We start from the raw sequence: 15,319 nt of genomic DNA, 5'->3' as shown, positions 1-15,319 counted from the left end.
CTATTAACTAAACATGACCCTGATACGCGCTGGTGGTGCCACCTCGAGCTTCGCACGGACTTTTCAAACACCCCTCGTATAACACTATTATCTTTTGTGAATTATGTTGGTTTCTACATGTTATTACTGCATTAATGCTATTTCTGCACAACTGTATTTATTGTCTTGTTTGTAATGTAATAAAGTATTTGTCTTATTATTATATTGTATATTGTACAATTGTAGTTATTATTTGGCTTGTAATGTTACTGCAATAATTCTTGTGTGCAAGTCAATAATATGTATGTATGTTTAATGTTAATGTGTAACTAAATACATGTAAAATATTGACATGTGCCACATCCAGGGCAAGTAGTTGCTATATGAATCCATGGAAGACATATTCAATATACAAAATTGATACTGTTTAAAATTAGTATTAATTTCTGTGGCAGCTCAGTTGCTTAATGTCAGTATCTGCTGCAAACATTTTCCCTCTGTCATTCAACCTAATTGTATCATCTTAGGAAAGTATAGTCATCTTACAAATGGTTGCGCAAGTTTCATTTTTACACATTTCAAAAAAAGTTTTGCATTGCCTCGATTCCGAGAGTTCTGGAACCTGTACAGAAAATTGGAGTAGAGATCAACATAAACATCATTTCCACCCTTTTTATTGCTCATGAAAACCACACGTTGCATGTTGTACCACCATAAAGTGAGACCTTCAGAGGTGGTGGTTCAGATTGCTGTACACACCGATACCTCTAATACACAGTAGCACGTCCTCTTGCATTGACTCATGTCTGCATTCATCATGGCGTACTATCCACAACTTCATCAAGGCACTGTTGATCCAGATTGTTCCACTCCTCTACGGCGACTCAGTGTAGATCCCTCAGAGTGGTTGGTGGGTCACATCATCCATAAACAGCCCTTTTCAACCTATCCCTGGCATGTTCGATAGGGTTCATGTCTGGAGAACATGCTGGCCACTCTAATCAAGTGATGTCGTTATCCTGAAGGAAGTCACTCACAAGATGTACATGATGGAGGCACGAATTATCATCTGTGAAGATGAATGTCTTGCCAATATGCTGCCGATATGGTTCACTATCAGTCAGAGGATGGCATTCACGTATTGTACAGCCATTACGGCACCTTTCATGACTACCAGCGGTGTACATCGGTCCAACATAATGCCACCCCAAATCAGCAGGTAACCTCCATCTTGCTGCACTCGCTGGACAGTGTGTCTAAAGCACTCAGCCTGACTGGGTTGCCTCCAAATATGTCTCCGATGATTGTCTGATTGAAGGCATATTTGACATTCATTGGTGAAGAGAACGTGATGCCAATCTTGAGTGGCCATTCAGCATGCTGCTGGGCCCATTTGTACTGTACTGCATCGTGTTGCGGTTGCAAAAATGGACCTCGTTATGGATGTCGGGAGTGAAGTTGCGCATCATGCAGCCTATTGTGCATGGTTTGAGTCATAACATGACGTCCAGTGGCTGCATGAAAAGCATTATACAACATGGTGGCGTTGCTGTCAGGGCTCCTCTGAGCCATAAACCATAGGTAGCAGTCACTCACTGCATAGTAGCCCTTGGGCGGCCTGCGCGAGGCATGTCTTTGACAATTCTTGTCTCTCTGTATCTCCTCCATGTCCAAACAACATCGCTTTGGTTCACTCCGAGATGCCTGGACACTTACCTTGTTGAGAGCCCTTCCTGGCACAAAGTAACAATGCAGACACGATCGAACTGTGGTACTGACTGTCTAGGCATGGTTGAACTACAGACAACACGAGCCGTGTACCTCCTTTCTGGTGGAATGACTGGAACTGATCAGCTGTCGGACCCACTCCGTCTAATGGGTGCTGCTCATGCATGGTTGTTTACATCTTTGAGCAGGTTTAGTGAACATCTCTGAACAGTCAAAGGGACAGTGTCTGTAATACAATATCCACAGTCAACTTCTATCTTCAGGAGTTCTGGGAACAGGGGTGATGCAAAACTTTTTTGATGTGTGTAACTGCATCCACTGAACATTGTTTCTTATGCATTAGTTTACGTAGTAGTTTCTTCAATATACAAAGTTGTTATTGCTTACAGCTTGATACAACTCACATGGAGAAGGATCGTGTGTGGGATGTGATCAAGGCAGAGACATCTTTAATAGGCCATGGTAGCTGGCCAAGTCTTGGCTTCAAATTCACCATGAAACGACATGCAACAGGCCATGAAATACGAGTAGTGGTAGTAGGTGTAGGTGCGTATAACTCAAATTTTGTTATTGATACTTCATATGATAAATATTTTCATTTAATGCCATGTATGATAGAACAAGAATACCTAATTTCCAACTTTTAAACTTGAAGGAGAGGTGTGCCAAGTATGCAATGAACAAGCCAAATATTGGACCTCTACTTTTCATAACTTTTTAGTCAGTTCAATCAAAAGTTAAGGAAAGAAGTAATCTCCTGTCCAGAACTTTGATGCTGTTCAGTTTCTTACTCCAGAATGTGTAACATGATTGATGAACTAACAAACTGACAGGAGTCATTAAATAAGGTGGAATGTTCAAAGTTATTAGGACCACTTGTAAGTGAGAACTTAAACAAGAAAAATCATATTTTGATCTCTTAAAATAACTATAAATGAGGTCATTTGCTTTTGCCATAAATATAATTGCTAACTTTGGGAATTATAGGAAGCATTAAGTTACATTTCATTGGTGTTACACTTCGGCTTCCAATGTTATATTGTGGCATACAATATTTACGATCAGAAAGTATTCATTACACTAAGTCTTATAATAAAACATTTGTTATTGTTAGTTACTAAATTTTACATGCTAATTCTGAAGAGTTCTGCCCTTTCAAAAATAAGAAACTTTTTTTGAAAAAAATTATGTACATGATGACCAATGGAAGGGTTTAATTATTTGCTGTTTGATATTTATGTATTTGCATGGGCTCTCTGTACTGCTAGAAAATGTATTTTGTTGTGCTTACAACATTTTGTTGGTGATATAAGCTTGTGCATGTTTCTGTTCATTCATTCATTCATTGTGTTCCATCTTTGGATATGCAGTCATATCATTTTGCAACACTGAAAGAACTGTATAATAAAACATTTTTGAAATCTTTACTGAGGTCATTTCCAGAGCAAAAAACTTCTGGGCTCTGATGCTTGTCTTTCTTTCATATTATCCTGTTTTTGTTCAACCAGTGTCATTATTCTGAAACATCTTAGGTCTCCATGAAATGAGAATTCAAACTGGGGGGGGGGGGGAACCTCAGTTCAGCCACGTTTACAGTTGTTGCAAAACATGGGGAGATACAAATCAGGACATTGACGTATTCTGCATATTTTCATTCAATAATTTTGTTCTGGGTTAACTCATTGTTACAAAAGACAGTCTTCATTGCTCAAAAATATGCTCTAAGAATAATATGTGGTGCTTACCCATGATCATATTGTAGACATCTGTTTAAGGAGTTGAGCATTCTGACTACTGCTTCACATAGTACTTACTAGCTCATAAAATTTATTGTAAATAATCCACTGCAGTTCAAAAGGGACAATGATGAACCTAATCACAATACCTGATGGAAAAATGGCAATCACTACTCTACATTAAGATTGTCTTCAGCACGAAAAGAGGTGCACAATATTGCAACTATAATTTTTGATAACTTACCCAGTGGTATAAAATGTCTGACAGACAGCAAAGTAAAATATGAAAACAAACTGAAAATATTTCTTCTTGACAGCGCTTTCTATTCCATAGAAGAATTTCTTTTATTGTAATGTCTAAAAGGTAGTGGGTAGGAATTACTAATCCAATTTTGTATATTTAGTAATAATAATAATAATAAAACAAAACAATACAATACAAAACCACAAAATTTATAAATGTCCAGCATGTAGCTATATTTACAAATTAATTTGCTCTACATGACTGTAAAATGGCTTGTTCCACACCATCATAATTTATCATGTGAATGATCTATGAAATGTGAAACTAACTAACTAAGTTTTTGTACATTCCAGAGGCAAAAAGCCTGTGGATGGAATGGTAGTACAGACAAAATTACAAAATTGTCAATCTGACCACTTCCATGGTTCTAGTGTTAAACAACACTTTGATTTATACGCCACATATTTATCAAAGAATGACCATGGTGGTAAAATTGGAGACTACAAGCTCTTGCATGTCCTTACCAATAGCATCTCTTTTCTTGCATGCCATCTGGATAAGACTTATGCAGGTTTGGTTGGAGTGTTTTCCAGAAATTGCTACCAATGACTGTTACTGATTAACAGCCACCCAGCACATCAGCACCTTTCTCAACTTGAAGCTGAGTTTTCTTTCTGGAGATTTATACCCTCCACACAATCTCTATGCTTAAACCAAAACCCATCTACCCTTGATGCAGCCTTCCACTTCCAAACCATATGGTGGCCAGTGAAACGTAGATAGACCTTATGTTTAGAGTGGACTGCTGGCACTTAGAAGCCCATACCTTAGCAATTTGGGTATTAGCAAACTCCTACCCAGATAAGGCAGGTCTAGTTCCTTTATGCCTTCAGCATTTATCAGGACCCATGGCACAGTACCAAAACACCAGGAACTGATTCCTCAGATAACAAGAAGAGAAAAGGCTGTGTTAACATGGGTTCATAACTGCAGAGTTACTGAGTTATTCAAGCATGTGCATGCTGACAAGTGGTCTTTGTCAGAGGAAACTGTACAACACCATTTACAAGTGTTACACAAGTAATCAAATTATGAATCAATGTGATATGGAGCTGAATATCCTAAGCAATGCACAGATGAAGTACAGTGATTGCCAATTAAATCTGTAGTTGTCAGCATATTGGTGGTTTGTAATTACGGCATGCAGTCTGCTATGAAATGACAAATAAGTACTTGGAACATTAAATGTATCTGTGGCTGTTAGTAAAAGTGTGTAGGGGATGGTTTGAAATTGCCTATACCCATGTCTGGAAATGTAAACCAACCAAGAGCTCATGGCCATGTATTACATTTATGGTTTAACAGATATCAATGGAATGGAGGCATGGCACTTGTACCAGAACGCTACCCATTGTGCAGATTACCAAACTGAAAGACATTTGTAGGAATTCATTGCTGCCTCTATGAGTTCCACACATCCTCCAGGGAATGGGGGTTGGCCAAGACATTCAACACCAGAGGATGAGGAAGGTCTGCTCAACCCTGTGGAAGGAAGTTCTGGTATCAATACAAATGTGAAAATGTGCTGTTTCCATACCATCTGCAGCACGTACAAACCTTTTCTCCTGTGGATTATCCTCCAAATGTTGGTCTACCTCTGGTTCCTGTAGCAATGTGTTTTCACAACCAACTTTTCAGCTGTTATTTTATGCACAGATGAAGTGGCATTCACAAGAGACAAAATCCAGAATTTGCATAACCAGCACATGTGGACATGCACAAATCCCCTTGCAAATATCCATCTTGTCACCAACAGAGGATTTCCTTTATCACCTGGGCAGTCATTGTTAGTGGCCCTCCATTCTTCAAGGAAGACTAACTGGACAGAACTACACATATTTCATGTGTACTGCATTGGCTGGGAACTTAGAAGACATGCCACTTGCATCCCATTGACAAATATATTTCACGCATGGTGGTACTCCCACATATTTCAGTCTGTCTTCCCAGAGGCACCTGAATGCTCATTCTCCTGAGTGGTGGATAGGTAGAGGTGGACCAATAGCTTGGCCACACCATTCGCCTGACTTAAACCCCATGGGCTTTCATCTGTGGGTACACTTAAAGTCCCTCACGTATATTCAGCTGCTATTGTGGATGAATCTACTCTCCATGCACACATTAAGCAGTCTTTCAGTCAGTTAGTACATCAGCCATTTTTGATTGTGTGTGGAATTCAATGAGGCAACAAATGGAGGAGGTCATATTTAATACTTCCTCTGATGAGTAACTGGAGTGAAACATCTGGCATTGCAGACATACAGTGGAGTTTGTAGGAACTGAAGATCGAATAAATCGGTAACAATGCATTTCCAGCCCATGTTGACATAGCCTTTTTCTCTTCTTGCTATTCTATCTTTTATAGTGGCTCTGTAAATTAAATTTCACTGGAAACAGATTTTTATGATTAGCAACAAGTACCATTAAATGTAAGCGTAGGCTTCCGCGGCCGTTGTCTTCTTCAATAAAATTCTTCAGGGTATCAGACCGCATCGTCATAATTTAAAATGCGCCAACGTTTTGGCCAGCGTTGCAGCTAGCCTTCATCAGGGCCTTACGTTAACTGCTAAATGAACACACTTGGTTCCTTAAATAGCTGCACGAGAAAACCGTATCGTTACTTGATTGGCTGTAAAAGGAGGAGGAGGAGGGGTGAAAGGTATGCTTTATTGGTGTTTCCTTTATTATCTGTCATTGGCTGAAATAGCTGTTTTCTATTGGTGTACCGAAGGTACACAAAACCGACTTCCCCTTAAGGCCCATAGTAAACAGTATAAATTCGCCGACCTACTACCTAGCGAAAGAACTGGCACCTAGGCTCCGACACCTAGTGCATCAAACCGAGTCCCACATTAAGGATTCCACTCACTTCGTGTCTCTCCTAAAGGAAATGCGTGTTACGGACCAAGATCTGATGGTTATTTTCGACGTCAAATCCCTATTCACGAATGTCCCAGTGTCAGATACTGTGAACATCCTAGAAGAACGTGTGGCACCTGATATATGTGAGCTTGTGCGCCACTGTCTGACGACCACCTACTTCAAGTGGAGAGGTCAATTTTATGAACAAACTGATGGTGTAGCTATGGGCTCACCCCTATCGCCTATCGCAGCAGAAATTTTCATGGAGGCATTTGAGGAAACAGCCCTCCAGTCCGCACCATTACGTCCAAATTGTTGGCTTCGCTATGTCGATGATACTTTCGTGATCTGGCCCCACGGAGAAGAAGAGTTACAGAACTTCCACAAGCACCTTAACCAACAGCATAGGAAAATTCAGTTTACAATGGAAACAGAGAAGAATGGGGTGCTGCCTTTTCTCGACGTGGAAATTTTATCGAAAACCTGATGGTAAACTTGGCCACAAAGTGTACAGGAAACCAACCAATACGGACAGGTACCTTCATGCCTCCTCCCACCATCACCCCACGCAGAAGAAGTCCGCCCTGCACACGCTAACGAAGAGAGCGTACAGGATAAGCGACGAAGAACATCTGAAGACAGAACTTGAACGCCTCAGGTCCATCTTTGGAACTAATGGCTATGGGAAGCAGATGATAGACAGCACCATGTCAACAAGGGAGAAGACTAATAGGGAAGAGGAGAAGGAGGCACAGAGCATTGCTGTGTTACCATATGTACAAGGGGTCACCGAACGTATTGGCAAAATTCTACGAAAAGCCGACATCGAACCAATTTTCCGAAGCAGAAACAAAATATCAGACATGCTCGGTTCTACCAAGGATGCAGTTGACAAACTACACACAGCTGGCGTGTTGGTGTGTATGAAATTGGTTGTGCGTGTGGATTAGTCTACATAGGTGAGACGGGACGTCCAATTAGCACAAGGCTCTTGGAACATGAAAGATATATCCGCCTGAAACAACACACTAAGTCAGCAGTGGCGGAACACCGAGACGAGTGCGGGAAACCAATATTTTTTCAAGAAGCCCGCGTCCTGGCGAAACAGCCTCTCACTTTCAAACGAAAGATTATAGAGGCGATAGAAATAGCCAAAAGACCCGCCAACATGAATAGAGAGGACGGGTACAAGCTTCCGAGGTCTTGGCTGCCTGCAATAGCAGGGCTACGGAGCGGCGGCAGAGCCATGGCGGCCCATGCAGACACACGGAGAGCCGCAGTAGTGGTCGCGAGCACACAAAGCAATGGCACGCCGCAGCCGGCTTCTGGACAGCATGGAAACAGTGTGACGTCACAGCCATCACCTGTTCGCTATTCGTCCGTCTCCTCCAATGGGGTGGATTAATATAAAGACCAATAGAAAACAGCTATTTCAGCCAATGACAGATAATAAAGGAAACACCAATAAAGCATACCTTTCACCCCTCCTCCTCCTCCTTTTACAGCCAATCAAGTAACGACACGGTTTTCTCGTGCAGCTATTTAAGGAACCAAGTGTGTTCATTTAGCAGTTAACGTAAGGCCCTGATGAAGGCTAGCTGCAACGCTGGCCAAAACGTTGGCGCATTTTAAATTATGACGATGCGGTCTGATACCCTGAAGAATTTTATTGAAAAAAGTACCATTAAGGTAAAGTGTGGCAATATAAAGGCTGTTGAAGAGTCCTCTTTTAAATGTTCTACTTATACTTAATTATTACAAATCACTGTATTGTCCCAGAAGATAGCAAAACAGGACATGTAGTAAATAGGTATGGAAAGTTGTGGTTTGGTGGAATGGGTGAGGAGGGAAAAAGAGACAGGGAGTGGGAGGGAAGTTTGGGGAAAGGTGGCTGGCGGTCATGCCCAGATAAAATGCTGTGCAGAAATTGCAGCAGAGTTGGTACATGACATGATTGTTTCCATATGTGGCCCTGCCTCTGATGCAATAGAAAAGCCAGTGATGGTACTGGATTATTATGTTTTGGGCAGGTGAATGAGGCATGTCTTGCACTGGGGTCTTCCACAGCAACATAAATATGAACCATGTGACAAGGGTTTAGGAGTGGGAGTGGTATAGGGGTAATCCAGGATGTTAATTAGGTAGGGTAGGTGATGGAATACCACTTTATAACTGATGGGAAGGATAGTGGGCAGGATGCTCCTCATTTGCAGCCACACTGATGAACTATAAAACCCAGTCAAAGTACATGGTCCAGTTACTCCAATCTGCAGTGATGATGGGTGATGAGGGGGTGCTCTTTTGCTGCTGGTTTTTGGGGCTGAAAGAAGAATTAGAGATGTGTGAGTAAATGACATGGGAAATTTTGTTTGTGGACTAGATTTGGGTGATAGTGTCTCAGTTAAGACGCTTGTGAGATCTTCAGCGTACTGGGCAAGGGAACTCTTGTCTTTGCAGATACACTATCCTCATGTGGTCGGACTATGTGAGTGGAATTTTTTGGTGTGAAAGGGATCACAGCTGTCAAATTCAGGTACTTTTGATGGTTGGTGGACTTGATATGGACAGAGATATCGATGGAGTCATCAAAGAGGTGGAGATCAGCACCTGGGAAGGTGGCATGTTAGGCTGAGGAAGACCAGGTGAACTTAATGGGGGAGGAGGGGCTGAGGATGAGGATAGGATGTCTTAGCCCTGGGTCCAGTTTATGAAAATACCATCAATGAACCTGAAAGAGACAATGGGTTTGGAATTTTATAGGGCTGGGAAGGTTTCATATAGATGTCCCATACACAGACAGCCATGGAAGGTTCTATATGGGTGCCCATGTCATGTCACATATTTGTTTGTGCTTCTTTACCTCAAAGCAGATCCCAAGCTCACTAACCATCAAGAGCATTAGTCCACCCCTGGTAGCTGAGTGGTCAGCACGACGGAATATCATACCTAGCGCCCTGGGTTCCATTCCCGGCTGGGTCAGAGATTTTTGCCACTCAGGGACTGGGTGTTGTGTTGTCCTTATCATCATCATTTCATCCCCATCAACACGCAAATCACTGAAGTGGTGTCAACTCGAAAGACTTGCACCAGGCGAACAGTCTACCCGACGGGAGGCCCTAGCCATACAGCATTTCCATTTTATCAAGAGCATTTTGACAGCTGTCACTTCCACATGAAAAAATCTCTATCATGTAGCCTGGTCACCAACAGGTCATTTGGTTTATATGTGTGGTAACACAATCAAAATTTTGTTAAACACCAGAGCTGTGGGTTTGAAATTTTGTCTTTACACCACACCTCAACAGGAACCATTCAAAACTATACCATTGTAGGTATTTTGAAGAGTGAATTATTATGAACTGGACTTGCTGATTAGCATGTCCATTATACAGTGTTTTCCAGGTAAATCTCAGGAACGTTTCCACATGGTGTTTCAGTTACAGTATAAAAATTAATTTCTATTTTTGATACTGCAAGGTGTAGAATTTTGCTTCCACCATTTGCCGATAGGTGGCGACAACGGTAAGTAGCGGTCGAAACAAACTGATCACAGATGTCAGGCAATTAGCTTGGACCTCAGTCAACATAACCTCATTCAAACATTAGTCAATTTGTGTCTGCATCATAAAGTTGTTCTTGATTGAAAATGTCAGTTTGCGAGCCTAATACTCGTCATTTGCGGGAGGTGTTACTATTTTGTTTCAGTATGAAGAAAGCAGCAGCTGAGTCTCATCAAATGCTCTCAAGTACATATGGTAAGGACGCTATTAATGAAAGAATATGTCGTGAGCGGTTTCAACGCTTCAAGAACGTTGATTTTAACGTTGTAGACTGGCATAGTAGTGGAAGAGAGAATGTTTTCAAAGATGCAGAATTGGAAACATTGCTGAATGAAGGCTCACATCAAAGTCAAGAAGAATTGGCACAATTAGTGGGAGTGACACAGAAAGCCATTTTAAAATGTCTCAAGGCTATGGGCATGATTCAGAAAAAAACAACTTGAGTCCCATGTGAGTTGAAACCAAGAGACATTGAACAGCATTTGTGTTTGTGAACAGTTGCTTCAAAGGCAAAAATGGAAGGGATTTCTGCATTGCATTGTGACCAGGGACGAAAAATTGGTTCATTATGATAATCATGGGGATATCCCAGCCATGCTTCCACATTGATGGCCAAACCGAATATTCACATGGCTCCAAGATCATGCTCTGCATTTGGTGGGACCAGCTCAGCGTGATGTACTATGAGGTGTTAAAACCAAGTGAAACAATCACAGGTGCTTGTTATCAAACACAATTAATGTGTTCGAGCAGAGCATTAAAAGACAAATGGCCACAGTACAGCGAGAGGCACAATAAAGTGATTTTGAAGCATGACAGCGCTTGACCCCACGTTGCAAAAGAGGTCAAAACGTACTTGGAAACATTAAAATTGGAAGTCCTACCCCACCCGCTGTATTCTCCAGACATTGCTCCCTCTGACTATCACCTGTTTAGATCAATGTCACATGGTCTGGCTTACCAACACTTCTGATATCATGAAGAAGTCACAAATTGGATTGATTCGTGTATTGCTTCAAGAGATGAACAATTTTTTCAACGCAGGATTCATACACTGCCTGAAAGATGGAAGAAAGTAGTGGCAAGCAATGGAAAATACTTTGAATGATACATATGTAACCAATTTGTTTCATCAAAGCCTCAAATGTGGGGGGAAAATGGCAGAAGCAAAGTCTTACACCTTGTACTATTATTTATGTTTTTTTTTTTTTAAATCTGCATAATATGAGTAAGATTAAACTTAAACTGTATGCTGCAGTCAGCTGTATTCTTGATAAAATATTTTTGGTACGCCTCATATGACTGAATTTGTGCCCTTGATTTTGTTACATAAAATCTAGAATAAAGTGTCACTTACAAGGGTAGGGTCATCAACGAGAACACTTCTGACTAACAACATATTTATTGAGTGCACAAAAAGTACACACAGAGCTGAACTGCCTACCTTAGTACAAAGTTTCATAAACAGCCAAGCCCAGACTCTTTCGGAAATTACATATCATAAACTATAAATAATTTCATGATGCAGGAATCACATGGGTACCCACATCTCACAGCCAGGGACAATGATCACTACATCACAGTGAACATGATACAACATGTGGTGATATAGCACCTTGAATTGCTCCCCCTTCCAAAACAGTGATCCACTGTTTTGGAATGGACTATACCTTCCTGCATCTGGATGTAGTCGGCAGCCCTTTATATGGTACCGATGGTGTGTCCTCATGTTCTGATAACGTTATCTGTCACTGTGATGCTCAAATAGAGTTATCCCCATTGAGGCATCATGGTCATTGGGCAGATCTTCATGTTTCTTGTATCAGAAATACCTATTGTTGATCTGTGCCTCAAGATTATGACAGAACTTGAAGTGAAGCACATGATCAACTTCTCTGCAGTTTTGTGTCCTCAATATCCTCGACTTTGTAGGTAATGTCTGACAATGAATGTAGGATTCAGTGTAGACCGAAGTAGTAGTTCAATGATTTTGATGACATCCTGACCTTCTGCGCAGGTGTAGAAAACCATACTAAGGGGGTATTTGGCATTATAATGTTAATAACATCAACAGTCCTTAACCCGGGCAACGAATGCCTATATTTATGTCAGATGTCATGTTTCTTCAGTTCAGGTTATGCTTGGTGTAAGCATGCTCAGCATAATTAGGTTGCAAGTATCGATTGTTGTTTGAATGTGGGTTAAGAGAAATTGTGTGAAACCTGCAATATCTTGCTTTGTTGTGTTATATGCATCTCTTACTATTCGCAGGACAATTCCCAGCCTCTCTGTTTAACATCAACATACAATGAGAGCATATTCACCAATTTCTTAATAAAATATTCCATGGGATAATTTGTCTGTGAGTGGGAGGGAGCTTTCATCCTGTGGACAATGTTACATCATGCAATTACTTCTGGCAGCAGTCCTGACTGACACACTTTTTCAGGATCAGAGATCATTACATATGACACTGCATGCTTGAAAACTGTGTCTTCTGCAGGGAATATGGCTCAATGATCTCATCTCACAGCATCTTCTCCACTTCCTTCTGAATTACCCCACATTCACCTGTAGACACCCTTTTATGAGTGTTGTTGACTGATGAGGGGATCAACATCAGTGTTGATATGGTGTTCCACATTCAGCCATCAAGTGCCTCATCGCCACGCAAGACTCAATACACCCAAAAACTAACACAGAATGGCCAGAACTTGCTGATGTTGTCCCTCTGTCAAGTTAGTTATTAGCCTGTTTAGTTATCTGAATGTTCTGTGAATTGCAGTTTTGACCTATCACTGTGATACAGAACAAGTAAGCTTTACAATTATTGTGCATCTACTCTGCAGAAAATGAGACCTAAGGCAGTTAGTGATCCAGAGCTGTCCTCGTTTGTTTGTGATTGGTGTGATTGACAGTCGTATATAGGCTTATTTGCGAGGCTGAGTAACCATTTGCACTCAAACAGAGATTCACAGCCCAACTGAGTATCCAGACTATTGACAAGAACTCATCTCATTCATGATGGAAGGATAAGTGTGTCATCAGCGGCAGACAATTGACCAGAGCAAACTTTGTTGTGTGAACTTATTGGAATGGCTTCTTCAATCTGCAGCTTCAATATTTCATGGTTTATGACTGCTTGCGATGCCTGCAAGAAGTTGCACCCAAGGATAACATTATGCCCTTCTTTTGAATTGAGAGATTTGAGGAGCTGTGTTCTGTCATTGATAGTTATTCTCACAATACAGTTTCCTAACAGTAGGAGGTATTTTCCATTTGCAGCCTTCAGTGCAATGGCCTTTGAATCTTGGACTATTATTTTCTTTACCAGACAATGGAAAGCACCTGAAATCACAGAAAATGATGCCCCAGAATTGATTAATACCTGGACTTTTGTCAGTAATGATTTAAATGAGATTTTCTGACATCCTGACAACTGTAACAGCTACACTGCAGCAGATGATATGCAGCAGACGATATGCTGCAGATGATATGCAGCATATGTCAATACATCATCCTGCACCATTAGGAAACAGATTTTTTCCCCTGAAGTCACTGGAAGGTCATTTATACAGATTATTAAAGATGTGGATTCAATGCTGAATATTATGTGACTCCACAATTTATTTATTTATTTATTCATTCATACGTCTAGTTTGGTAGGACCAAATTGAGGAGCAAATCTCCAAGGTTGTGGAACATGTCAGTACATGAAATTAAACCATAGAAGTAATAACAGATAAAATAAAACCCAAAAAAAGTCTAGCCATACGTTTATGGAAATGCTATCAACAATATAACATAGGAACCCCTCAACAGAATAGAAGAAGTGACTCATGAGGAAACTCTTCAGTTTCGATTTGAAAGCACATGGATTACTGCCAGGATTTTTAAATTCTTGTGGTAGCTTATTGAAAATGGCTGCAGCAGTATAGAGCATACTTTTCTGCACTAGAGGTAAGGAAGTGTGATCCAAATGCAGATTGGATTCCTGCCTAGTATTAACTGAGTGAAAGCTGCTAAGTCTTGGGAATGAACTGATATTGTTAACAAGAAATGACAGTAAAGAACATATATATTGAAAGACCAATGTCAGAACACACAGACTACTGAACAGGGGTCCACAAGAGCTTCATGAACTTACATCACTTATTGTCCAAAGTGCCCATTTATGAACCAAAAATATTCTTTGAGAATGGGAAGAGTTACCCCAAAATATAATACCATGTGACATAAGCGAATGAAAATAAGCAAAGTAGACTAATTTTCATTTCGAATGATCACTTTTTTCAGATACCATTTGAATAGTAAAAATTGCAGCATTAAGTCTTTGAACAAGATCCTGAATGTGGGCTTTCCACTACAGTTTACTATCTATCTGAACACTTAGAAAGTCGAACTGTTCAGTTTCACTATTTATATGCCCATTCTGCAAAATTAAAATATCAGGTCTTGTTGAATTGTGTTTTAGAACTGTAAAAACTGAATCTTACTGTGATTGAGTGCTAGTTTATTTTCTACAAGCCATGAACTTATGTCATGGACTGCACTATTTGAAACAGAGCTAATGTTGCACAAAACTTGCTTTACTACAAAGCTAGTGTCATCAGCAAACAGGAATATTTTATAATTACCTGTAACACTAACGGGCATATCATTTATATAAATAAGGAACAGGAGTGGCCCCAACACTGATCCGTGGGGCATCCCCCATTTGGCCATCCTCCACTCAGACGCCACATCGCAGCCATTCTCAACGCTGTGAATAATGACCTTTTGCTGTCTGTTGTTAAAGTAAAAGGTGAACCAATTGTGAGCTACTTCCCGTATTCCGTTATGGTCCAACTTATGGAGCAATATTTTGTGATCAACACAATCAAACACTTTAGTTAAATCAAAAAATATTCCTAGCATTCAAAACCTTTTGTTTAATCTGTCCAGTACTTCACAGAGAAAAGAGAATATAGCATTTTCAGTTGTTAAATGACTTCTAAAGCCGAACTGTACATTTGATAGCAATTTATGTGATATAAAATGATCAATTATCCTTACATACACAGCCTTTTCTATAACTTTAGCAAATACTGATAGCATAGAAATAAGTCTAAAATTGTCTTCATTATCCCTTTCTCCCTTTTCATAAAGTG

At 40.4% G+C, this 15,319-nt stretch overlaps 1 protein-coding gene across 2 annotated transcripts in view; it reads left to right on the top strand.

Moving 5' to 3' along the window:
- The window catches only part of LOC126262606 (acetylcholine receptor subunit alpha-like), a 276,417-nt gene that overhangs the window by 221,368 nt on the left and 39,730 nt on the right, over nucleotides 1-15,319 (top strand). For both annotated transcript variants that reach the window (XM_049959357.1, XM_049959358.1), the window contains exon 6: nucleotides 2,097-2,253. In XM_049959357.1, coding sequence (XP_049815314.1) covers nucleotides 2,097-2,253 — 157 coding nt within the window. The remainder of the gene's footprint in view (nucleotides 1-2,096; nucleotides 2,254-15,319) is intronic.

This window comes from Schistocerca nitens, chromosome 6, assembly GCF_023898315.1.
Source record: "Schistocerca nitens isolate TAMUIC-IGC-003100 chromosome 6, iqSchNite1.1, whole genome shotgun sequence".
Taxonomy (NCBI): domain Eukaryota; kingdom Metazoa; phylum Arthropoda; class Insecta; order Orthoptera; family Acrididae; genus Schistocerca; species Schistocerca nitens.
Note: the sequence above shows the minus strand (reverse complement) of the source record. Positions and strands in the feature narration are given on the sequence as shown.